We start from the raw sequence: 26,873 nt of genomic DNA on the forward strand, positions 1-26,873 counted from the left end.
ACTTCAATGAAAAAAAATTATATTTTCATTTTCACCAAATTCATTGAAAAATTTGCATTTAATTAAAAGTTAAAAAAAAACATTATCAGAAGGGGTCCATGACACAAAAATAGTTTAAAAACCTCTGACTTTAAAAAAATGGCATCCAAGATTAGTCAGATTATCACAGATTTTGAAAATTGATGGAGATTTGGATCTATCATCCATTTCACTTCTCTCATTTGAATATGAGGAAACAGTCCCTAAAATGTTGAGTATCTTGCCCAAGATTATGCAACTAATTAATAGCACAATTGTACCTGGAACCTAGATCTCCCACCTCCTACTCTCAGATTCTTTCTTTTATGTTATACTTTGAGTAAGAGCTAGATTAGGAATGAATAAAATACACACAGAGTTTTGGAATATCTTGGAAGAATAGAGATTGAATATCTTCTATTGCCATGCAAAAATTATACACGTCATGATATATAATGTGGTAAGAAATCATTGTGCCTGACCCATATAATAATTGGCACACAACAAAATGAGAGCTGTCTCGAGGATAGTTGTACTTTCTGTTCCTCGTACTCAGAGAATAAAAACATGCAAATGCAATGAAACATAAATTAAGCATAAATTAAACAATTTTGAGAATCTTGACCTACATTGAACTTGTGCATTTAATACATAACAATGACAAAGGCAGTGATTTAGAGGTTAGTTTTTGATTTAATCCAGTCCCGATAACGGGTCACTTTGGTATAGAGTCCGGGCTTGTTTTCTTTTCCACAGTCTATTCCCCAGCTTACTATTCCAATAATGTACCAGAGTCTGTTGTTTGGTATAACCAGTGGTCCTCCAGAATCACCCTAAGGGAATAATAGAAATATTCACTGAATTACATAAAATAATTTCAGAAATGAGTATCAGAAATAATAACAGCTAGTATTTATATAGTGCCTAAAGTTTTATAAAGCACTTTACATATATTATCCCATTGGAGCTATACAATAACCCTGTGAGAAAGCACTATAATTATCCTTTTTTTACAGAAGGAAAATCAGGCTGGGAAAGAATTAAGCGACTTGTCTAGGATAATAAAGGTAGTAAGAATCAGAGGTAGAATTCAAACTCAGAACTTTCACATGGTAAGTCCAGTATTCTATCCACTATGCCAACTAGTCTCCTCTAACAGTAGTATCTGTATCATTAGCATCATAAGAGAGAAGGGCGAGTTGTAGATGAATTCCTGAGATATTTATCAGCCTATCCTAATCTTTATACCACTGCTCTTTATTTGATCATTTTGGATCATCTTTATTCTGTAGTTGATCGTTATTTGTTCCTCTAGCTAGAGCACAGTGATAATGAGGCAGAGATTTCCTGTTCAGTCTACAAACTGGATTGAATCCAATCAGTTTTTTCATCTTGGGTCAAGAGAAGGAAAAAGGGTACAGTTTCAAGATCCAGCACAAATGCTGCTTCCTTGATTGTCTTTCCTGAAACTCTGTTCTCCCCTGACCCCAACAGAGGTAATTTCTCCCTTCTCTGAACTTTCATAACACTATAGCAAATATAGGGTATTAAGCATATATTGTTATATTGTTATATTGCTGCTATTTACCTATATATGGCAGCCTAACTTGGCCCTTTCTATCTCCTATTGCTGCTTTATCATTTTTGAGTCATCATTTTCTCCCCAGGTCCAGTTGGTCTAGGTTGTCCTGAGAAACAATAGAGTATTGAGGGGGTGGCTAGGTGGCACAGTGGATAAAGCACCGGCCCTGGATTCAGGAGTACCTGAGTTCAAATCCGGCCTCAGACACTTAGCACTTACTAGCTGTGTGACCCTGGGCAAGTCACTTAACCCCAATTGCCTCACTAAAAAAAAAATAAATAAAATAATAGAGTATTGACATAGACTTCTCTCTGCTACCTTTTGTCTTCCACTTCTCTCCTTCTTTCTACCATATGTACGTTTCATGGAGTTTCTTAAAGTGACTTTATCCACAGGTTGAAAAGGGGTTTCCTTATTTAGAATGATAATTTATATAATTGCCAATTTAAACTTACCTCACAAGCATCTATTTTTCCTGACAAGTATCCTGCACATATCATTCCTGATGATACAGCTCCACCATACACGTCTATTCTGTTACAGACATCATTGCTTATGATTTCCACTTTGGCTTCTCGTAGTTTATTTGGAATTTGACCTAAGAATGAGGGAGAAAAAATCCCTAGTGTTTTTTCATTGATGGCTTTCTATCCATTGTTCCATAACTGCCCAAGCCCACCTCATGAAATAAATTGCTCCTAATGTATAGAACTCCATTTTAGGAGTAAATTTTAAGGTTGAGTTGAATTTCTTTAACTCCAGTCACGTTAAGACTTCAAAATGGGAAGGAAAATATTGTACTCTTGCTAGATAAATTCCAGTACCTTTTTAAAAAATACTACTTCTTGGGGCAGCTAGGTGGCACAGTGGATAGAACACTGGCCCTGGATTCAGGAGGACCTGAGTTCAAATCTGGCCTCAGACATTTAACACTTACTAGCTGTGTGACCCTGGGCAAGTCACTTAACCCCAATTGCCTCACCAAAAAAAGAAAGAAAGAAAGAAAATACCACTTCTTTCTACTTTTCTGTTAAAACTCTTAAAATGGTTTGCATATTGCTTCTCTAAAGCATGTAGTCCTATATTCAGAATGTAGATGGAGGAATTCTATGGAGCTAATTTTAATTTACTAAAACAGTGACAGCAAAACCTTTTGTACTAATTAACATAGAATAGCCCATGTATACTTGGGTATTTACAATAAATAAGGAGATCCTTCCAAACCTTGGGTTTAAGACTATGATATAATAAAAGGCTAAACATTCTCCAAGCTTCTCTTGGGTCAGTAGCTATCCTTTATAGGGATAGACAATGGGGGCATCCTTGAACTCCTGGGGGATAACCTCCTCTTGCCATATAATCTGGAAGATTTCAGTCAGATTTTCTTTGAACAATAGAACCCTTGCCTTAAAAATATCAGCTGGCATAAAATCAGCATCAGACTCTTTGCCACACAAAGGAGTCTAATGGCATTCAAAAACCTCTTCTTTGGTTGGAAATGTTCAGCCCATCTCTCCAGGATCATGTCCTTATCACTAATCAATGTGGTTCCATCAGTACTGAGTACTTGAGATGCACCATAGGTCTTTGACTCATAAATAACCTTCAGGGCATCATAAAAGAGTTTTGGATTATTACTATCAGCATAAAACTAAGATTCATCTTCCTTCTTACTGAGCCAAGAATCCTGTATCTTTCAAAGTTGTTTGCTTTTGTTTGTTTGTTTTCTTGGAGTTAAACTCTGCCTTCTTAGAGATGGATGAACTATGCTGTTAGTAAACCTACTGCCTCTCATTTTTTCTTTAGCAGTTTCTGAATGTCCCCATCATTTTCATCAAACCAATTTTGTTGTTTGCAAGTGTTCAGGCCTATATGAGTAAATGTGACACTGGACACCAAATCTCTGAAAGATGCCCACTCCTCTTCTCCACTGTGTTTGGACTTAGCTTTCCCTCCAAGTTAGCAATAAACTGTTCATACCCCTTCTCAGTGAAGCACTCTTATCTGTTTACATTGTCTTCTGGTAGTTTTCTTGGCTTGGGGCTACTGCTTTTGTTGAACATGAATGATTAACTTAGAGAGGATAAGTCTATGATTGGCCCAGCACTCTACATTACACATTGCCTTCATCACTATGACATCCTGTCTGTCACTTCTTCTTACAATGACATAGTCTATGAAATGCCAATGTTTGGGGCTAGGTGGCGCAGTGGATAGAGAACTGGCCCTGGAGTCAGGAGTACCTGAGTTCAAATCCGGTCTCAGACACTTAACACTTACTAGCTGTGTGACCCTGGGCAAGTCACCTAACCCCAATTGCCTCACTAAAAAAAAAAAAAAGTCAATGTTTGCTGCAAGGGTGCATCCAAAAAGTCTTCTTGCATTTTGGTAAATAGATGAGCCTGTTGGTGATGAGAAGGTCATGAGATACACAAAGTCTTCAGTAGTAAGTGACCATTTCTGTTGTTATTTCTGACTCCATTCGTTCCAAGGATTCCTGGCAATGTCTGATAATCTGTGCCTACTCTGTCATTAAAGTCATACAGAATTACAAGCATATGCTCTTTTGGCACATTAAAGATAAGGGTTTCTAGGTCTTCATATATTTTTTTTTCTTTGACCTCATCAGGTTTCTCATTATGGGGAGCATAGGCATTGATGATACTGACATGGCGCTTTCCTGCAAGTGGCGATTGCATTGTCATGAGTCTGTTATTCACTTCTTTTGGGAGCATACAAGCTTGTTGACTAGATTAGTTTTGATTGTAAAACCTATGGCAGATTCATTCCATTCCCCATCACTGTTTCTACTCCAAGAAAAACATGTATCCAGCTCTGACTTCAGTAAGCTGTCCTTCATTTATCACCTTGTTTCACTCAGGGCTGTTTTTTGGATGTGATACCTCTTGAGTTCTCTTGCAATAAGAGCTACTACTCTTTCTGGTCTACTGGATTTCTTGCTTTACATAAGTATGTATACATTCCTTTACCAATGGTTGGTGGAGTCAGCTTAACAAAAGTTTTTGTACATTTTTTTTTGTTTCAACCAAAGGGTAGAGTCCCCACCTGCCATGGTAAGGAGGCAATTTTGGTAAAGCAGACAATTTTTAGGGCTCCTTTTCTATCCCCTTTTTCATACCAGGAGGAGTAGTGTGGTCCTTATAAAAGGCTGTTTAGACACCCTGAGAACTGCCAAATCCCACTGCTGCTTCAGTTCAGTGAGATGACCTTATGACCTGGGTTGCCTATGTGCATAGTCGTGACTATAGCTCCCAGTGCCTCTACACCTGTTAACACACAACTTCAAGGTAGGTAAAAATTATAAAGTGTTCCATAACATTTAGTGATGTCTTTTAACTTATTCATGAATTGGATTAACCAAGACAGAGTTGCATGAAATCTTTGGCCTCACTCTCTATTCCGGAGCCATAAAAATCCAGTGGCAAGACAAAAGTCAAGATGACTGGCAATGGCTCAGGATGGAGTGGATGACCTTGGTGCCTTTGATGTTTAACCAAGCTCTAAGTAGTAGACAGCACCTGTTTATACTGCTTTCATGATGGTTGTAAACAACAGCTGCTCATTCCACCTGGTAGACACCCTCCACTCACCAGTGGGTTTGAGGTCCTTCAGTTACACACAACCTGGTTTAGCTGTGCTACCAAAATAGTTTGACTGGGGTGTGGCTGCTATGCATACTACAGTTTCTTGGAGCCATGGATGAGAGTTGGGTGGCAGATGGACAGAAAAGGTGGAAAACAGTCCTGCAAAAGGCTCAGCACTCCTCACACCAGAGGTCCTAGTCTTCCCCAACACCCATATGCATATGTAGTGTCAAGTAAGACACTACAAGGTGCCAAGGTGAGGGCTAGAAGTGGCTTAGAGTTCTTGCACTGAGGAGAGTTGTCTCAAAGCCCAAGGATAAGGGGATAAAGATAAAACACCAGTGGACAAGATTTTCAAGTCCAGGCCTTGACTTTAAAGGAAGGGATATCAGAAAAGAGATAAAGGTACAGGGCCAGGTAATTATCTTCCTTGGCAGAACTTACAAACTAGGAAGAGAAATAATAGTACTCATTAACAATACTGGTTCTCGGGGGCAGCTAGGTGGTGCAATGGATAGAGCACTGGCCCTGGAGTCAGGAGGACCTGAGTTCAAATCCAGCCTCAGACACTTGACACTTACTAGCTGTGTGACCTTGGGCAAGTCACAACCCCAATTGCCTCACCAAAAAACAAAAAATAAAAAATAATAAAAAAACCAAAACAATACTGGTTCTCCAGGAAAGGGGGAGGAAGGAAGATCTATTTAAATAAAATACTGAGAATGCTGAAGGGGAGAGGGGCTAGACAAGTTTTTATGTGTGGAGTCATCAGCCCAAGAGAAAATAGCCAACTAGCAGTAGCCCATTGTTCAACGACTGGACTTGGAAGATACTCATCCACCATCCAGGGCAAATACAAAGAAAGAGGGAAGCAGGCTTGTGAAGGGAGAAATTGCCTAAAAATTCTTCCCCAGATGGGTGGTACAAATATCGTATACAGAAAGGGAGATGTGACTCCTGATTGATTAAGAGATCATCCCCACCTATAAACTAAATGCTTCATCTTCCTAATTGTGATTTGCACAGCCTTGTAGGTTCAGAGGTCTCTTTTCATGGGAATGGAACTCGTATTGACTATTCAAATTAACCAGCAAACAACATAATAAAATTTAAATATTGCCTTATGGACAACCAAATCTTTTCAATTATTTGAAAAGATTTTTTGTCATGTTCAGTTTTTGGCCTAGTGAAAACTTTCAATCAGTAGCCAAATCACACTATGTTCAACGTAAATATTGGGTGGGATTATATCTCTTTGCCAAGACCCTCACCGCTTGCTTTAAATGCTCCCCATCCAGTGACAACCACATTAGAGTGGGGCAAAGCTTCAAATGTGGCTTCTGGGAGACATGCAGTTCGGACATTCTCTGAAAAAGTAACTGGAGTGGACAGAAGTACAACAGCAATGTCATCTTCATGTTTGTGGGAGGCATAATTTTCATGAATGATGATTGACTGTATATTTCGTCTCATCAGGGCAGGACTGAGAGTTGTTCCAAAAGTAGCAGTCCATCGTCGTGGGTTTTTATTGCTGATCAAGGAGGAAAAAATGTCACGGTCAGTTCATGTTTGGTTTAAGGTTGCATTGAATTTAAAACATGGATTTGCAATCTGCAGATGACAATCCCAATGTTTCTCAAATAAACTGTCTGAATACAAGGCTCAGGCTAGATATAAATGCCTTTAATTTTACAAGTATTTTGTTAGCAGAAATAGAACTGAAGAATCAGAAGAGTTTAAAGGTTATTCTTAATCCTCATCATGATCTCCATATCCTTCCCTCTCTGTATTCCTTGTGGCCATTATCCCTTCTCTGATTCTACTTCCTTTCTTCCCAATACTGACCTTATAGTTAACCAGTTAAATTTGATGCTGGAATCTACTCTTTACTGTACACACACACACACACACACACACACACACACACACACACACACACACACACACTTATATAATATTTCTATTGTGCTATAAGAAAGGAAGATTTCAGAAAATCCTGGAAAGACTTAAGTGGACTGATGCTGAGTGAAATCAGCAGAACGAGGAGAACATAGTACACAGTAACAGCAACATTGTGTGGTTGCTCTTCTCAGCAATACAATCAACCAAGATAATTCTAAAGGACTCATGATGGAAAATGCTCTCCACATCCAGAAAAAAAAAAAAAAAAACTATGGAATCTGGATTCAGATTGAACCATACTATTTCTACTTTTTTGTGGTTTTTTTTTTGAGGTTTTTCCCTTTTGTTCTGATTCTTTTTTCACAACATGACTAATGCAGAAATAGGTTTAATGCGACTATAAATATATAACCTATATGAGATTGCTTTCTGTCTTGGGGAGGGGGAGAAAAGGGAATAAGGAAGAAAAATTTAGAACTCAAAATCTTATAAAAATATTGACAACTATCTTTACATGTGACTGGAAAAAATAAAAGACCATTAAGATTGAAAAAATATATAGTATTTATTTATTTTTAATCAATTTGAGTTTCAAATTCTATCTCTCCCTCCAGCTTCTCCCACACCATTAAGAAGATAAGCAATATGGTATCAATTATGCATGTGAAATCATGCAAAACATATTTCCATATTAACTATGTTGCAAAAAAACCCAAGAAAAAGTAAAAATATACTTTAATTTGCACTCAGAGTTCATAAGTTCTATCTCTGAGTTGGATAACATTTTTCATCATGGTCCTTCAGAATTGTCTTGGATGATTGTATTGATCATAATAACTATTAAATCTTTCACAGTTGAACATCATTACAATATTGCTGTTCCTATATACAATAATTGCCTGGTTCTGCTCACTACACTCTGCATCAGTTCATACAGATCTTCCCACGTTTTTATGAAATCATGCCCATTGTCATTTCTTATAGTACTATAGTTTTTCATCACAGTCATTTACCACAGCAGCTTTATAGCCCTTTGGTCCTAGTTCCAAATTGTTCTCCAGCATATATGATACTGCTCTTTGTTGGTTTTCCTCCTAACTCTCTGTTTGTTCCTTCTTATTGTCCTTTGCTGGATAATCATGCATATCATGCCCACTAATTGTGGGCATCCCCTGTACACTATCACTACTCCATTATATTTCTATGCCATGCTTGTAATCATTTCCCAAAATTTCTTATCTATTTCCTTTTTCTGCCTAAGTAGTCTATAGTATGCTTCTATCATAAAATCGCTTGTGTTGTCCCCTCCATTGCCCTCAGCCAAATATTCTACATAATTATTTTCCTCTCTGATTCCCAGGTTCTTTCAAGTAGTAACAACTATAGCTAACATTTACATAGTTTTTACTATGTTCCAGGCACTGTGCTAAGCACTTTACAAATATTATCTCACTTGATCCTCATATCAATCCTGGGAGATAGATGCTATTGTTATTCCATTAGAGAGATGAGAAAACTGAGGCAGAGTTTAAGTGACTTGCCCAGGCTCACACAGATACTATATCTAAGGATAGACTTTAGGCCCATCACGCCACCTAGCTGCCTTATATGAATATACTTTCTAATATATGGAGCTAGACTCCCCTATCCCTCTTTAACCTATTTTTTAAATTAAGGAATTAGCATCCAAAACTATAATCTAGTCATATATTTCATTCTACCACACCTCAATGATACCTGGGAAATCACAACGACTCCTTGCATTAGGACATTTTAGTTCTTGTTTGTTGTCTAAACTTCACACTTTTCTATATAGACACATGAGACTATAAGTTTTACTACTGTCTCTATTCTTGATTTTGTCTGGGTATCATTGCCTCTATTGCTTTTCCTCTTTCTATGTAGCTAAAATCTATGGTTTCTAATTTGGGGCATATAAATAAGTGGTTTTTTTTCCCCCTCCACCAACCTTTTTATTATTCTTTTTTCATTTATTTTTTGGGGAGGAGCAGTGAGGGTTAAATGACTTGCCCAAGGTCACACAGCTAGTAAGTGTCAAATGTCTGAGGCCAGATTTGAACTCAGGTCATCCTCAATCCAGGGCCAGTGCTTTAGCCACTGTGCCACCTAGCTGCCCTGTAACCTTTTTATTTTAATTAGATTTTCAGAACACCTAGCAAAAATGTTCTTACCAGCCTCTGTTGGTATATTTCATCTCTTCCTAGGAATCTGTCATTCTTATTCTATATTTTAAGCTAGCATCCAGAAATCCAAATCTCAATTTTGAAACACCACTTTCTTAGCCAAAAATTTATTTTCTAATGTTTTTCTTCTTTATCTCTCCCTTTCAAAGGGCAACAGAGAACAAAGTATGGCTTTTGCTTCAATTGTCTTTAGTTTCTTGTACAAGATGTCATAATCATTTACAATACTTTTGTCAGCAAGTGCTTATAGATAGATAGATTGATTAAATGGTAAGATAGACAATGAAAGCTAGAGACTTACTTATTAAAACAATGAGCTGCAGTTAGTAGCCACTGGTCACTGATCAGAGAAGCACCACAGATATGGTATCTATCCACCTGCAAGCTAGCTTGCCAAGGCCAAGAACCCCTCTGTGAAATTGTTCCTCCATTAGCAATTCTTTCAGTGAGAAATGAAGGGTCTATTCCCAACCCACAACCTATTAGAGGTGGACAAGAATGGTTATAACCAAAGAATTAGTCATATATTTGCTTATGTTTTCTACATGATATATTAGTAACAGTACAGTCACTTTTAGAATAATAGAATTGTAGAATAGACTTTTGAGATCATCTAATGCAAGCAATATGTAAACAGGAAATCCCTCAAGAGCATTTCTGACAAGTAATGATCCTGCCTCTGATTAAAAATCTCCAGTGAGGGGTTAACTCATTATCCCCACCCCTCCAAGCAGCTCATTTTCTTTTTTTACAACTATATCTGTTTAGGAAGTTCTTTATTATGTTGAACTGAAACATTCCTCCTGGAAACTTCTGTTCATGACTTGTAGTTCTGCCCTCCAGGACCAAGAAGGACATATTCAATTCCTTTTCTTACATGACAGTTCTTTAGATATCTTCTATGGAACCTTCTCTAAGTTTTCTCTTTCTCAGGCTAAGCATCCTCATTTCTTCAGCCAGCTCTATCTTTCAACAATGGCCAGTGCCCTCTCTACCCTAATTGCCCTCTTTCAAATATATTCCAATTTGTTAATGTCCTTTCAAAAATGTAATACCTAGAACTGGACATAAAAATGTAGATACATTTTGATAAGAACAGCGTATAGAGGGATTTTCATAGAACTCTAGTGTTTCTAGGGACCTAGAAATTGTCTAATTTAACCCCATTACTTTACAGATAGAGAAGCTGTGGCTCAGAAATATAAAATGACTTGCCTATGATCAAAAACCTAGTAAAAGGAGATTATAGTGCTGGAGTCAACTTCTTGTAATTCAGTGTTAGTGGACTTTCCATTATATTAGGCTTTCTCCTGTTAATTTTCTACTCATCTGCCTTAAGACAAACCCCTTTTTGAGTCTCAAGGCCAGTAATGGTGAGGGTCACCATAAAATATTCAGGGTCACCTTTGCTACATTAAGGTTGTTCAGTATATTTTCCCTTATCTCCCCAAGAAAACCCTGTTGACATTTATGTTTAAAGTTCTCTTTGAAAAGGTCAGATGTTCCCTGCTTTAAGAACGAAACTCTAAACTCATTTAACAATTATTTAAATTATTTAGCTATTTATCAAATTTAACAATTTATTTGTCAATATTTAACAAAATCATCTAAACTATTTAACAAATATCTAAACTCATTTAACAATTAAGTTATTGACATTATAAAAGAAGTAATCACAGAATTACTTTGAGAAATAAGCTTTTTGAATCTCCTTGTTCATTAAATAGATGATTGATTTTTAGAAAATCATTCACACATAATTTGTACCTATAATATATCTCATTTCAGAGGACCAAAATATTCTAGCTATTGGACTTATGCATAGTACTTATGTTACCTTTATTTTTTTTATTTTAGTTGAACTTTATCATTGAATGTAGTATATTTTTGACTCATTTCAGACACTCAAGTTTTGGTTTAAACATACATAAGTTACCTATACTACTGATTCTTTAGATATCATGGGATTTCATGATTCATAGCCATATATTAATACCAAGAGAGTCTAAATGTTGAAAAGGAGAGTTTTGTGTCAAGGTGCACAATGTGATCATGAAAACACTACACCGTTTCCCAAATCGATCTATTAATTTTGTTCTTTCCATATAATTACGGGCCCACTTCATTTTCAATTTGCAGTACCTATCCAAATGCCTGATGGCCAAACCATCCAGATAATATGTGCAACATACATTTTTCATCTACTTGGGGGTTTTTTTGTGGATTACTAGGATGATCTGTTTTGGTTGACTGGACTTCCCTGAGAAGGCCTAGTGGTATTCTGGGTGTAGGTGTATTCAGCACAATCAAATCTGCAAGTATCTGGAGTACCATACTTTCTTATTTTCTGGGGTGACACTGTTTATATTAAACCTTTTCCCTCTGTAATATTTTGCAAATAAGCCTTATTTTAAATAGCTTTTGCCTTGGATATTATGTCTTTCTGCTTTCTGGTTGAAGTGATTTGGAGGCTCTTTTGAATTTCTTGTTGTGGTGATTGAAACTGATATTTATAGATAGTCTAAAAACTATATGATTCCTAACTTTTTTTCCTTTTCCCATTCCTCTGTCAACTTACTGTAGAGGTAGAAACATTCTTTACAAAACTGAGACATTTTATACTTTTTTCCCCATAGGTTGCTATGGCCAAATAATTCACCTAGTAGCAAACCCTTCTTTCATAACGCTCTGTGCAATTAGCTAGGCTGGGCCAAGGGCAGGAGGTGTAGTAATAGGATTAGAGAATCAGGGATTTAGAGATGGAAAGAACCTTGGAAGTCAGCAAGTACATTTTGCAGATGTGAAAACTGAGGCCAATAGAATCTGTTACTGGCACTGTATTTGCAGTCTTTTTAGCTTCATAAAACCTTTTAGAGCGTGTTCCCAAATGGCATAACCTTTTAGAACCCTCAATTCCATGAGGATTATTTTGTGAAGGAATAGGACTTTTTCGTTTGTTTGTTTTTGTTTTCTAATTGGAGAAAAGTTAAGAGAAACAGAAATAAGTAAACTACAGCAACAATGAGAGTTGCAAAAATAAATTCTAAGAGAAAGGCTCCCCTGACACACACACCCCAAACTCAACCCAGTGGAAATTGCATAATTTCAGCATTTATGATGTTTGAAGGAAAATACTGAATATGCAGATAAGGAAAGTTCAAGACAATTTGTCAAAGTTTTCATCTTTATGTTGTGAGTCTTATGTTAAAAATATTGGACTTACCATTGTTTATAAGGTGTTCTGCTTGTACTGTATTCATAACTGAAACAGAAAAGTAGAGTAAGACATTTGCCTAGTAAGGACACTACTATGATTATATTTACTAACTTTCAAATATTATAACTATATAGCATGAATTTTTAGAACTGGTAGGTAGGACAAAAAGTATTTAACAAACATCAACCACTTGCCAGGAATAGTACTAACCCTGGAGTAACAAAGAATGAAGGCAAAAAACAATCCCTGCCCTCAAAGAGTTCACCATATTCTGTTTTTGCCCTTTTTTGTATACCCAGGACAGTGCTTGGCACATAGTAGGTACTTAATCAGTGCTTATTTGACTAGACATTTGATAATAATAACTAACACATATATCACTTAAAAATTTTCAAAGTGCTTTACATACCTTATCTTATTTAATCCACAAAACAACCCTGTAACGTAGTTGCTATTATTATCCCCAATTTATAAATGAGGAAACTGAAGCCTAGGGTCACACAGCTAATAAAGGACTGAGGCAGGATTTGAAAATAATCTCTCTATATAGATAAATATAGATATTCTCCATAAATACATGTGTGTATATATATACATACAAATACACATATACATATGTATACCTATACATACATTGTGTATGCATGTTTGTGTGTGTATGTATATTGTCTCCCCTGATAGAAGATATACTTCTTTTTTTTAATAACTTTTTTTTTTGGGGGGGGGGTGAGGCAATTGGGGTTAAGTGACTTGCCCAGGGTCACACAGCTAGTAAGTGTCAAGGGTCTGAGGCCGGATTTGAACTCAGGTACTCCTGACTCCAGGGCCGGTGCTTTATCCACTGTGCCACCTAGCTGCCCCTAAGATATACTTCTTGAAGACAGGAATTCTTCACTTTTTATCTTTGTATTTCCTGCTTACAAAAGAAAAAATAATGAAAAAATAATAGTCAAGGAGAAAGAACAGAGACTATGAAAGAGGAGAATGCAGACATGATATTATGAGGAACTTGAAAATTACTAAGTATAGAATCTGACTCCATGTTCTGAAAGACAAAAAAAGATGATGTTTGGGGTTATGTAGTATTTATTATTTGATAAAAGAAATATTTTTCATCTTAAGAAAAAGGCTTTTCCCTGAAACTAAACTCAGAGTTTTTCACTCAAATCCTACACGAGAGACATTGGTGGAGAAAGGTATAATGGTCCAAGTTATTCTTTTAAAATGAAGACATTACAGGGGGCAGAACCAAGATGGTAGAGTAGAAGCAGCAACCCAGCCAAACTCTCCCCACATTCCACTCCAAACAACTTTAAAATCATGTCTCAAATCAAATTCAGGAGTAGTAGAGAAAAGAAAAGGTCAGATTGAGATATTTTTCCAGTCTAAGACAATTTAGGAAGTTGGCAGAAGTCTGTGACACCAGGTTTGTGGCCAGCCTAAAGCATACACTGTTAACAACAGCAGTAGTGGTCCTTGGAGACAGTTGAAGTGGGAACAGCAGCAGCATCTAGAACTCTCATCTCAGAGATGGTAAGGGATTTGAACAAAAGGATAGAAAGAGATGACAGGGGAACCTTTGCTGGGTTGTCGGACCTGGCACTTTTTAGAAACTGCATTCCCTTTTTTTTAGTTCTGTTTCTCACTTCCAGGGTAGAGAGGAGGAACATTTGTGGTCAGTCAAAAGGGAACAGGGGCCTTGGTTGCAGTTCTAGGGCAGAGAAGAGAGCTAGCTAATGTAACTGTAGGATAGCAAAAGCCCTACCTGGGTAAAAGCCAGAGTACAAACAAGGAGAAAAGTAACCACGCCCATCTCCCAATCATACCACCTTGGGACCACCAAAAATTTTCAGACACCCAGACCCAGCTCTGAAAATGACAGCATGAAAAACCCTAAAGCTTGGGACAGGTCTACTAACCTCCAGGTAAGCAGAATAGAATGTTTAACATGAAATTCAAAGGTAAGAAATAAACTAGAAAAATGAGCAAACAATAAAAAAAGAACTTGACCAAAAAAGTTACTGTGGTGGCAGAAAAGAGAAAACAAAGATGGAAACAAAGAGAAAACAAAAATGGAAAATAGCTACAAGCAAAGAATCAAAGAATACAAAACAACAACAAAAAAAATACAAGAATTCCTTGAAGAGTTGAAGAAAAAGCTAACAGTGGTAGAGGATAAATTGGGAAAAGAAATGAGAGTGATGAAAGAAAATTATTAGAAGATGATTTACAGCTTGATAAAAGAGGTAGAAAATAATCCTGAAGAAAATATACCTTAAAGAATTGGCCAAATGAAGCCAAAAGAAGCAAAAAAAACCCACAAAAAACCCCAAAACAAAACAAACAAACAAACAAAAAAACAAAGCCCAATCACTGAAGAAAAGAACTTAAAAACCAGAATTGGCAAAATGGGAGGAAAGGCACAAAATCTCACTGAAGAAAATAATTCCTTAAAAGTTTTTGTTGGGAAAGTGGAAGTTAATGACTCCATGAGACAGAAAGAAACAATGAAACAAAATCAAAGTAAGGAAAATTGAAGAAAATGTGAAATATTTCATTGGAAAAACAACTGACCTGGAAAATAGATCAAGAAGAGATAATTGAAGAACATTTGGACTGCTTGAAATCCACGAGAAAAGAAAGAGCCTACAAATCCAATCTTAAGAAATTATAGAGAAAAACTGCCCCCAATATCTTTAGATCCACAAGGTAAAATAGAAATTAATTGAATCTATCAATCACTTCCTGAAAGAGATCCCAAAATGAAAACTCTCAGGAATATTGTAGCAAATTCCAGAACTCCTAGGTCAAAAACAAAATGGCAAAATCTATATGAACTGATTCAAAGTGAAGTGAGCAGAACCAGGACAGCATTGTACAGAGTAATGGCAATGTTGTAATGATAAACTGTGTAAGACTTAGATACTCTGACCAATACTATGATCAAAACAGTTCCAAAGATTTCATGATGAAAAATGTTACTAACAGGGCAGCTAGGTGGCGCAGTGGATAGGGCACTGGCCCTGGAGTCAGGAGGACCTGAGTTCAAATCCGGCCTCAGACACTTAACACTTACTAGCTGTGTGACCCTGGGAAAGTCACTTAACCCCAATTGCCTCACTAGAAAAAAAATGTTACCCACCTTCAGAGAGAGAATTGATGAACTCTCAGTGCAAAGAGAAGTATAATTTCCTCACTTTGCTGATTTTTTCATGCTTTGTTGTGACATGGCTAATATGGGAATAGGTTTTGCATGATTTCAGATATATAATTTGTATTTAATTTCTTGCCTTCTCAATGAATGGGGTAGGGGTTCCAGGGAGATAGAGAATTTGGAACTCAAAATTTTTAAAAGAATGTTAAAATGTTTAATAAATTAAAAAGAAACAAATTAGACATTTCAATAGGGACACAATTTTGGGTGTCTAGGATTTAATATGTAGGATTGCATTTAATTTTTAACTCTAGGGTTAATGATACTCAAAAATGGAGTGCAGAAGTGGTTCCAACTTCTGATCTTTGCATTGCTTTCTTACTGTCTGATCTCAACCAAGTCTATGACTCAATTTCTTCCCCCTTTGAACGTGAGATAATGATGTGCTTGCTCTATTCCCCAGAAGTAGTTTGAGAAACAAATAATAAGATAAAAATTGCTAGGCACTGGAAATATTTTGACAGCTCTGCAATCAGATGTCTCCATCTGCCAACTTGTGTGTTAAATGTTCTAAGAAAATATGGCAACTTCAAATTAATTTGGAGAGGTGGTGGTGATAACAATCTTAGAATTTAATGAACCATCTTTAATAGCATAGTCCAAATATTTATCAGCTACTTGCGTTGTTGTGACTGATAAGGTGGCTCTCTGTGTTCACTATATTGTCAGCACTAGATGCCTTCCTTTTCCTGATGGTGGCTCCTCTGGCTACCCCTGTCCTGTCTGGGAAGAAGAGGTCTACTGTAATATAACTGTAGCTCTTAATGATTCCTCTCATTCAGTCTGTGCCCCAAGCACCAAATTCTACTTTCCTTTACTATTCCACAGTGGCTAAGATGAAAGGGAAGTGGGGTGAGATGAGGAGAAAGCAAGGGAGGGTGATGAATGCCAGAGGCAGTAGCAGGTAGGTGAATTGGCAGGAAAAGCAGAAGAGATGTTTATTGGATTTGCTTTTGGCATGGTGCACTTTCCTAAGCAGCCCTTGAATATTGTCTCAGAGGAAGGACATGTTTTATATCCTATAGATAATTTTTCAAAGTAATAAAGAGGCAGTAAGTGGTTGGAGGGTCATCATCATATCCAAAATGGCCTAAGTGCAAGTCCAACCTCTGACACACATTGGCTCTGTGACCTTAGACAACTCACAGAATCTCCTAGTGCCTAAGGAAGTCTTCGAATATACATTACAGGCTAGCTGGCAATCTAAATTGGTAGAGGTAGTTTCTTCATAGGTAATTAATTATCTTTACTACATAGTTTTGATCCTAAAAGAAAATTATACTGCTATTAATAGGATCATGCCTTTAGAACTGGAAGGAAATTTAGTCCCACTCCTCCATTTGACATATGAGGAAACTGAAACTTAGGGAGACAAAACAACTTCCCCAAGGTCACACAAGTAGTTAGTGATAGGGTTAAAACTCATGTCCTCTGACTTACAGCCTTCCCACTACACCATTTTATTTCCTTCTACAACTAGATAAGCATTTATTAAAATTATTTTAGGGGTGGTAGAAAAAAGACTGGCTTTAAAGACAGAGGACTTGAATTTAAACCTGTTTTAGTCAAATGACTTTTTTTCTCTGAGCCAGAGTTTCTTAATCTATAAAATGAGAGGATTGAATTTGTGTATGCTGCCAAATGTTTAACAATCAGCTCTCCAAAAAAGTCATAAACACAAAATATTTTAAAGTTTAACCAGCATTACTAACCTTTTCTCCATCACTTTATTAAGTTTAGACAAACATCAAAACCCATCAAGCCCTGATTTGTAGCGTTTGCCAATTTCCTGGGTATAAATACTCAAACTGAAAATTTAATGATCAGCTCTTGAGAGCCAGTTAGAGCTGACTTCAAAATATCATGGCTTGAACTAGATGATAGCTGAAGTCCCTTTCATCTCTAAATCTACCATTCACCCAGTATATTAAGTATATATCAAGGCAGTATATTAAGTTTTAGGAATTCAAAAATGAGAAACAATGTAGTCCCAACCCTCATGAAGTTTACAGTCTACTTAAGGGGATAGAATGTGTGTATACACACATGCTCAAGGTAGAGAAAAGGAGATCCAGAGAAAATATTCTAGGAAAATATAAAGAAGAAGATTATTCTTTCAATTGGGGAAGAAAGAGATGTTCTGGAAAGGTGTATCAGAGAAGACTTTAAGGAAGAGGGTGGTACCTTAACTGAGCCTTGAAAGCAGAGATGGATTTCCTTCTGTGGTAATATTTGTAAAAGCTTTTAGCATAGTGTTTGGTACATAGTAGGTGCCTAATAAATGCTTACTCCCTTCTTCCTTCCCTTCTCTATTACTTTCAATGTAACTGAAAGAGCATACTATTGACTGTACAGATTGTGTGGGACCTAATTCACATTCCAATAGATGATGAGTTGAAACAGTTTTTAAAAAACCCTCATTTTATAAGAGGGCAGCAATGAAAATGTGATGGAGAAGAAATGTAAGAGTTAATGAGGAAAAAACAAGAGGCCTGGTAGATTGACATGAAAGAAAATGCTCCTTGCCTTGAAGATGAGGTGAGGAACCATCTAATTCCAAGGACTGTGTGCCATCTTTTAAGTTCTGATGCAAAATGTTCTCAGCCATCATTTTTATTGTGTTTTCATTTACAGAAGATGCAAACTGAAATTTAAGCAATACATCTGCTTTCAGACCATCAGTGCTTGGCCTGAAAATTAACAAAAGCAAAAAAGGTTCAGTAGGGATGCAGGCATGACAATTTCCTTAACGTTTTCCTTATTTATCAGGAATTACATTCTCAATAAACCATAGCTTATGACTCTGCCAGAAGTTACTTTTACTTACTTTTTTTGCCCTCTCAAAAAGATAGGTGTGCTGGCAAGTGGTTTTTGTTTTATTTAAAAAAATTTTTGTCTTATAGGATTAATCATATTGAGGGAGCAGAGAGTTCCCTTAGAGTTTCAGGAAGTTTTAAATTGTTTTTTTTTTTCCTTTTTTTCTGAAGAAAAAAATATTCCTTGTTATCCCAATCAACTTTGTGCATAACTTGCTCCTCCAAAATCCATAACTACATCACCATGTCTGTTTTCAGACAAAATTTCATGTAAACTAGAAGGAATGGGTCTTCTTGATTGACTTTGAGGAAACTTAACCAGCCCTACAGAAAACTTAAAACTAGTCCATGTTTTTTTTTTTCACACTTCCCATGTTTACCAAATCTCTGAATTTTCATTTTATTTTTTCATATATACTTGATTGTTGTTATTGGTATTGTTTATTTTTTCAGTTGTGTCCGATTCTTTGTAATCCCATGCATCTCTGTCCATGGGGTTTTCTTGGCAATGATACTGGAGTGCTTTGCCATTTCCTTTTCCAATACATACTCAGGAATAATTTAATTGAGGTATTATTAAACTACGTATTCTCTTTGTGTATTTAAAATTGTAATGATGATTTTGTACCACTTATAGATATATGACTAAAGAGAAACTAAAATCAACATTTCCTTTTTTAGTTTGCAAGGTGATTATTTGTCATTACCTGAATTTGATGACATGAGAGTTCATGTATTTTCCTTCTAAACTGGATTTTTTAAAAATATTATCTACCTGAGAAAAGAAAAGAAAATATTAGCAGAATTGAATTTGATACCAAAAAGAATACCACATTGCTTCAATCTGTTTTTTAAAGTACTTGAAAAGAATGATGCTACAATTTTAAATGTTTATTTTAATATTTATAATTGCCTTCAGAAAATATGTTCTGTTTTCTTATCCTGCTTGTACAAAGATGAACCTTATATAAGGTGAACCGTAGAAAATATACAGCAAACTTGACCAGCAGTCAAAGATGAGTGATAACATTTGGTTTAGGTTGGTGTTACTACAGTGTAAATAGAATAACAAATAGTTAAAGAATAAGGGACTCAAAGGCAGGATAACCTTTTTGAAGGATTAATCTGAATAGTCTTAATTCTTACTCTTCAACCATTATCATGTAATCCCCAAGTCATTGAGTACCTGGTTGTCATAAAAAAATTAAAATATGAGCATTAGGTGGTGTAGGGGATAAAGTGCTGCACCTAGAGTCAGGAAGATCTGAGTTCAAATCCAACCTCAGACACTCAATAGCTGTGTGACCCTGAACAAGTCACTTAACCCCTGTCTCTTTCAGTTTCCTTATCTGTAAAATGAGCTGGAGAAGGAAAAGACAAATGACTCCAGTAGCATTGCCAAGAAAATACAAATGGAGTCATGAAGAGTCAGACATTACTGAACAACAACAATATGTCATTAAAAAAAAAAAACAACAACTTTTCAGGCTGTAATTCTTTTTTTTTTTTTTTCTGGTGGCACAATAAGGGTTAAGTGACTTGCCCAGGGTCACACAACTAGTAAGTGTCAAGTGTCTGAGGTCAGATTTGAACTCAGGTCATCCTGAATCCAGTGCAGTGCTTTATCCACTGCACCACCTAGCTGCCCCCCAGGCTGTAATTCTTGATGGAACTTGATTGCCTCATTCCAGTGGTAAAATGAGATTGCTTGGTTGTTTGTGATTTATATTTACTGGGGTATGTATGCATTAAGTGCTTTCCAGAAAACAAAGATACTAATGGAGATCTATAGGAAAGTATAAATAGAATAAAACTACAAAAATCACTTGTTTGTCTCCTAATACTGCCCATGGGATAATCCCATTATGAACTGAACTCCTAGAGTAAACTGCTATTCCCCAAGCAACAGCTTGTTCTTGAAATGTGTGATCTTACCCTCTTGACTCTTTATTTATCATCATTTACCTGTCAAACTGGATTTTTTGGGAAATGACTGTTCATGTGCCAAACCTTAAGTGAACCTGTGGCTAAATATCTGTTTTAGAATGCAGAAAGATTGAGCCATAAGGTGGGTGGCAGAAGGGAGAGGGAGGAGATGAAAAGATCCAGAAATAGGATCATTAATTCTTTAATAACTATGTTTTGTCTTTATTGTCTGCTAGTAAATCTCTCAAAGAGGTCGCTAGATTCCCTGGTTCTTTGAGGTTCTGTCATTGAAATTTTTCTGCACCTTCACCATTTTGTCTCTTTCCTACCCTACCACCAAATCAAAAACGTATAGCTGGAAAGAACCTTAAAGATCTAGTATAATTTCCAGTTTTACAAATGAGGAAACCGAGGCACAGAAAGCCTAAACAATTTGCTTAAAGTCATAACTAATTAGCGATGGAGTCGAATGTATAATATTATATATGGACTCCTGTGAGCACTATGTTATGCTGTAGGCTACTTTTTGTATTACTGCACGTCTTATAAATTCTTATTTATCTACTTTTATTCCTACATATTTTTAACTCTACCTCTCCCATCCTTTCTATATATTCAAATTCTACCCATCCTTCAAGATCAGCCTCAAGTCACACCTCCTCCATGCAGCCTTCATTCCCTGTTTACTCCATGCTTTAGAGACCTCTGCTTCTGCTCAAGTTCTCTCACACTTAATAGCTACAATTCATTTGATATTTAAAGATATACTCACATACATTATAATTTACCTATTTCATTTGTATTTGTCTTGTCTCCCTATTTATATTACAAACTCTCGGGATCAAAGACCATATCATATACTGCATATGATGCAGTGCTTTGAATTTTCTATTGTGTTTATCATAGTGTTATCTATAAGTTTTTGGTTACATTAATATCTATCTCCCTCAGGTTGGTTCTAGGGTCCGGATTGAAGTACATAGGTGAGGTGAGATAGAGTAGCTAGATCTAGTTTAAAGCTATTGTGGTATAGTTATGGATACTTAGAAGGCCACCTTATATACCAATTTATAGTTTACCAATACTCCTTGCTTTCATTTCTTTTCCCCAATTTTGGGTCATTTTGCTTTGTGCTATAAACTGCTTTCAATCTATAGTTGTTATTTGTCTTTCATTCTTGAAGAGGACCATGAGATCTGGAGGTCATGTCATGACTTGCAGTGAATTGGATTGAAGTACGGGGGTATTGTGCAAAGTCAGCAGCTTCACTCTCTCCTCCAGAGCCATCTGGGTTCAGTGGCAAAATGTAAATTAGGATGACTGAAGATGGCCCATGATGTTTGAGGCAATTGGGGTTAAGTGACTTGCCCAGGGTCATAAAGCTTTTTCAGCCTAGTATCATCACTTGCTCATACAAAATCTTTTAAGTTTTGTGTAATTGAAATTGAAATTACAGCTGCTCGGTGGCACATTGGATAGAGTGCTGGGCCTAAAGTCAGGAAGAGTCATCTTCCCGAGTTTAAATCTAGCCTCAGACACTTCCTGGCTGTGTGTCACCCTGGGTAAGTCACTTAGCCCTGTTTGCCTTAATTCCTCATCTATAAAGTATGTTGAGGGGGCAGCTAGGTGGCACAGTGGATAAAGCTCAGACCCTGGATTCAGGAGGGCCTGAGTTCAAATCCAGCTCAGACACTTGACCCTTACTAGCTACATGACACTGGGCAAGTCACTTAATCCTCATTGCCCCAAAGAACAAACAAACAAATAAACAAATAATTAAACAGCTAAATAAATGATAAACAAATGAATGAACAGATAAATAAATAAACAGATAAATGAATAAATAAATGGATAAATGAATGAATGAATAAATAAATAAATAAAATAAAATAAAATAAAAACAAAGTGTGTTGAAGTAGGAAATAATAAACCACTACAGTATCATTGCTGAAGAAAACCCCAAATGGGGTGACAGAGTCAGACCTGACTGAAACAACAGTTGAAATTATGTATATCTTTTGTGGTTGACTATATCCCTTGTTTGATTAAGAATTTATCTCCCTCCCCCAGTCGTATATATGAAAGGAATGTGATCTGGTTCTTTTCTAATATTTTCTGATAATTTTTTTAGTATTTGTCATGTCTTAATTTTTAGATTTTATGGTATATACTATAAGATAATGGTCTAAAACTAAAGTTTATTCTTAATAAATGGTAGTTGGTGATGTATTTATTAAAAGTTCAATATAACTATCTTCAGATATCTCTAGTAGTTTTTTAGTGCTATGTGCTTGCATAAATTGTTTTCCTGATGGCTGCTGAATTGTGTAGGACTGATATAATTTCCCCTTTGGTTGTCCTTTTGTAATTATTTCAGACAGAGATACTCTCAACTAACCTCTCCCTCCAGCAGAGTTTTCCCCAACATCTTTCTTAGGTGTGGACTTATGTTGTCAGAACTTCAGCAAAAGTACAACTTTACCTGATCGGTGATTCTTGCTTTAACTTCAGAATGGGCTGCCTCCAATTCATTGCTATATTCAATGCTAGGTATCCTGAAGGAAGTTTGGTAGTAATGTGGCTTCTGATCTATAAAGGAAGGCAAAAAGGGTTTGTAGTCTACAGCATGATTTTGAGAATAAGAAGAGATATGTAACTGAGAAAACTGCCATATAGTTATGTCCCTTCTAACAACATCATCATCAACAACAACAACAATGACAATGATGACGACTACTACTACTATTACTACTACTACCACCACCATCACCTTTTTGTTTGTTTGTTTGTTTGTTTTGGGTTTTTTGTTTTGTTTTTGGTGAGGCAATTGGGGTTAAGTGACTTGCCCAGGGCCACACAGATAGTAAGTGCTAAGGTTCTGAGGCCGGATTTGAACTCAGGTCCTCCTGAATCCAGGGCCAGTGCTCTATCCACTGTACCACCTAGCTGCCCCACCACCATCACCTTTTATATAGCACTCTAAAAAGTGTGCTAAAGTGCTTTATAATTATATCATTTGATCTTCACAACAACCTTGGGAGATAGGTGCTATTATTATCTCTCAGTCTACCTGTCTTGATGCCTCCTATCTCTTATTTGCCATATTTTTATCCCCATCACATTCCTAATAGTGAGTACCCCCTACTGTTCTCTTCTCAGCCCTCTTCTCTTCTCCCTCTAGATTGTTTCACTTAGTAACCTCATCAGCCCCTAAAGTTTCAATCATCATCTCTATGTAGATGAATCTCAAGTCTACTTATGCAGCTCCAAACTCTCTCTCAGACTAGTCTCACAACTCTAGCTTGCCTTTCAGAGATCTTGAACTAGATGTCTTGGAGATATCTTAAACCTAATACATCCAAAATTGAACTCAACTTTTCCCTTTTCTTCTGAACTTCCCTCTATTATAGTCAAGGGTACCACCATCTTCTCAGTCACCTAAGCTAGGAACCTATGTCACCCTTGTCTCCTCACTTTCTCTCACCCCCATATGCAATCAGTGGGCCCATGTTGTCATTTTTACCTATGTAACATCTCTCATGTAAACCCCCTTCTATTTTCTGACACTGCCACCACCCTAGTGCAAGCCCCTCATCCCTTAATGACTAGATGAATGGAATAGCTTGTTTGTTGTTACTACAAATCTTTTCCCACTACAGTTCCAACTTAGTTGTCAAATTCATCTTCCCCCAAAATAGGTCTGACCATATCACCCTCACCTATACTCAATAAACTTTATTAGCTCCAGGATAAATGTGAAATTCTCTGTTTCACTTTCAAGGACCTTTGATTGTAAATCTATTGCCATTAACATTGCAACACACCATGTGACCTACTATATGCCAATCACTATGCTAAGCATTGGGAATAAAGATAAAGGTAAAACAAAACAAGACAAAAGTCCCTTTTCTCAAGGAGCTTCAAGACTAATGAGGGAAAAAAACATGTAAATAATTACATACAAACAAAATACATATAGCTTTAATTGGAAATGATCTTAAAGAGAAGGCACTAGCATTGAAGGGAATCAGGAAAGGCTTGTTGCAGAAAGTGAGATTTTGATAGTGTCTGAAGGAAAACAAAGAAGCCTGGGTATAGGATAAGAAATGGTCCCTGTTATCCTGGAGTTTATAACATATAGGAGGATACCAAGTAGCTAAAGGATTTATAATACTACATGGGAAGTACATAAATGGACCCAGGTGGAGCAAATCAAGTCTATGTGCATATCTTGTGCTCACTTGATGGATGATGGCTGAAGATAATGTTTATGCATGATGAAAACTAGAAAATCATATTTGGTAACATTTTGATTTCTTGTTCTCTGAAGATGTTATGTATTTAATTAATGCTTTCTGATTATGACATAATGAATGACCTATAAATTCTAATCTACAAAAGTTTGATCTTTTATGCCTATATTAATTACTGAATAATTCCTGTATTATTATTGATTTTGATGTGAAAATTATTATTGAAACACTGAACTAATTTAATAAATATTCCTTTAATAAAGGAAAATAGAGCTATTTTGTCCACCTAAAGATGAGAATGTAGAGGTAGAGAGATGCATCCCTCCCTTCCTCCCTCCCTTTCTTTCTTTCTTTCTTTCTTTCTTTCTTTCTTTCTTTCTTTCTTTCTTTCTTTCTTTCTTGGTAGGCCTCCCTATCTTATTCAGGCTAGAAGTTTAGGGACTATTCATGGAATAAGTTCCATTCTGATTAGCTTAGGAACTTTGACCTGTTCTGTTTTTCCAGCCTAGTCTGGTTTTCCCCTTCTTAGGCATACTGGTGCCTCTCCCCCATTCTATGAGATCACCATATTTCTCACAGGTTTATTATGGATGCCTGACTCACTACAGATCAAAACTTTGAAAATCAAGAGGTCTAGCCTCAGTCTCCTGAGGAGCCGTGGTTAAAGGCATGTGCCCTAAACCTAATATACTCATGCATTCCTAAGCAAAGTGGGCTGTGCTTTAAATATGTACATATTGGTCCTAAAATATGTAGTTTGCAAACTGGTCTAAAGATTATAGAGGTAAATAAAAGCTAAATAAAAAAAAATCAACAACATTTGGTGTATAATAACTTGAAAAAGAACATTTGTGGGGAAGTACCTAACTTGGATAGATGGCTTATGGTGCCTGGGAAAAAGGAATACCAGGTGAATGATGAAAGTTTGAAAAGCCACTTTGAATATAGTAGTTAGCTGGAGAGTCTAATAGTTTTCTCTAAAGATCAGTATTTATATTAGGCTGAATTGTAAGCTTCAAAAAAGGGACTAAAATGTGATTTCATTGTTATAGGGAATTCATAGATGAGGAAACTCCCTCTACCAATGGAGCTCAGCACTGATCTTAGAGAATTGCCAGGAGCCTTGAAAGGTTTTATGATTTGCCCAGGATCACATAGCTAGTATGTGTAATATGCAGGATTTGAAGTCAGGTCTTCCTGGATCTGAAGGCACTTTCAAATGACCATGTCATTGTGAGAATCAGAGCACCACCAACCTGCTGAGAAAGATATTGCAGGGAGGCTCTGCCATGAGGAGAAAGCATGAGGTGACCTTTCTGGGGTGTCAAAGGTTGTATCGACATCTGGAAGTGATGTCTGCCACCTATGGGTCATGTCAATTGGTGCTACCACCCAGTTAGCTCAGAGCTGTGTTTGTGGATGGCCCTGTTTCCTGTTTCACAGGGGGCTTCTGGGAGGAGCGAGGTCTTTTTGTTCTATACTTGGGGCTTGGCAGGAGGATGGAGGCTCATTCTTAGATAGCTAGATTAAGGTTGCTTTTTCCGTCCTCTCTCTCTTCACTAACTTCTAATACACTTTAATGAACACTTAAAAGCCTAAAGTCTTGCTAAAGCTTTTAATTTAAGGTGACCAATCATTAGATTTTAGACATCACAGGTAGAATTTTAGACCTTACACCATGCTATCAGAATTATTTAATTATACAACCTAATGATCACACTACTTTTAGAAATGCAGGAGATGAGAACACTAACACTTGGTGTTGTATTTGGCAGGAGATATTATATGGAAACATCATTATATGAGATATCATTATATAGCAACAGCAATTATAAAGATATCATCATATGAAATAAGCCATAGTGTTTAAATCAAAGGGAAGTTATTATTTATAGACCTGTAACTTTTTAGGTATAACTTAATGTTATGGCATTGAAATGGAAGGGGACCATATAATAAGATTGACGAAATAAGTGTAAATGAATACTTACCCAATACTAAAAAATAGACCAGGAGACCAATGACAAGTGCCAGAACCAAAACTATAGCCACAACAGTAAGGCCGATGATCCACGGATTTGTAGGGACCTTTCTGAAGCCCAATCTTGGTGGTCTTAGAAAAGAAAACACAGACAT

General features: G+C 36.6%; 1 protein-coding gene across 1 annotated transcript; it reads right to left on the reverse strand.

Moving 5' to 3' along the window:
• Window positions 1–692: 692 nt before the first annotated feature.
• Window positions 693–26,873, reverse strand: LOC122732097 (transmembrane protease serine 11G-like). The gene is made up of 9 exons (XM_043972265.1): window positions 26,729–26,873; window positions 22,967–23,073; window positions 19,266–19,333; window positions 18,269–18,432; window positions 12,535–12,573; window positions 9,613–9,790; window positions 6,477–6,736; window positions 2,056–2,198; window positions 693–851 (listed from the first exon to the last, which is right to left on the reverse strand). Exons 1-9 carry the CDS (start codon window positions 26,871–26,873, stop codon window positions 693–695), a joined length of 1,263 nt encoding a protein of 420 aa, XP_043828200.1.

Source organism: Dromiciops gliroides, chromosome 6 (assembly GCF_019393635.1).
Source record: "Dromiciops gliroides isolate mDroGli1 chromosome 6, mDroGli1.pri, whole genome shotgun sequence".
Lineage (NCBI taxonomy): Eukaryota > Metazoa > Chordata > Mammalia > Microbiotheria > Microbiotheriidae > Dromiciops > Dromiciops gliroides.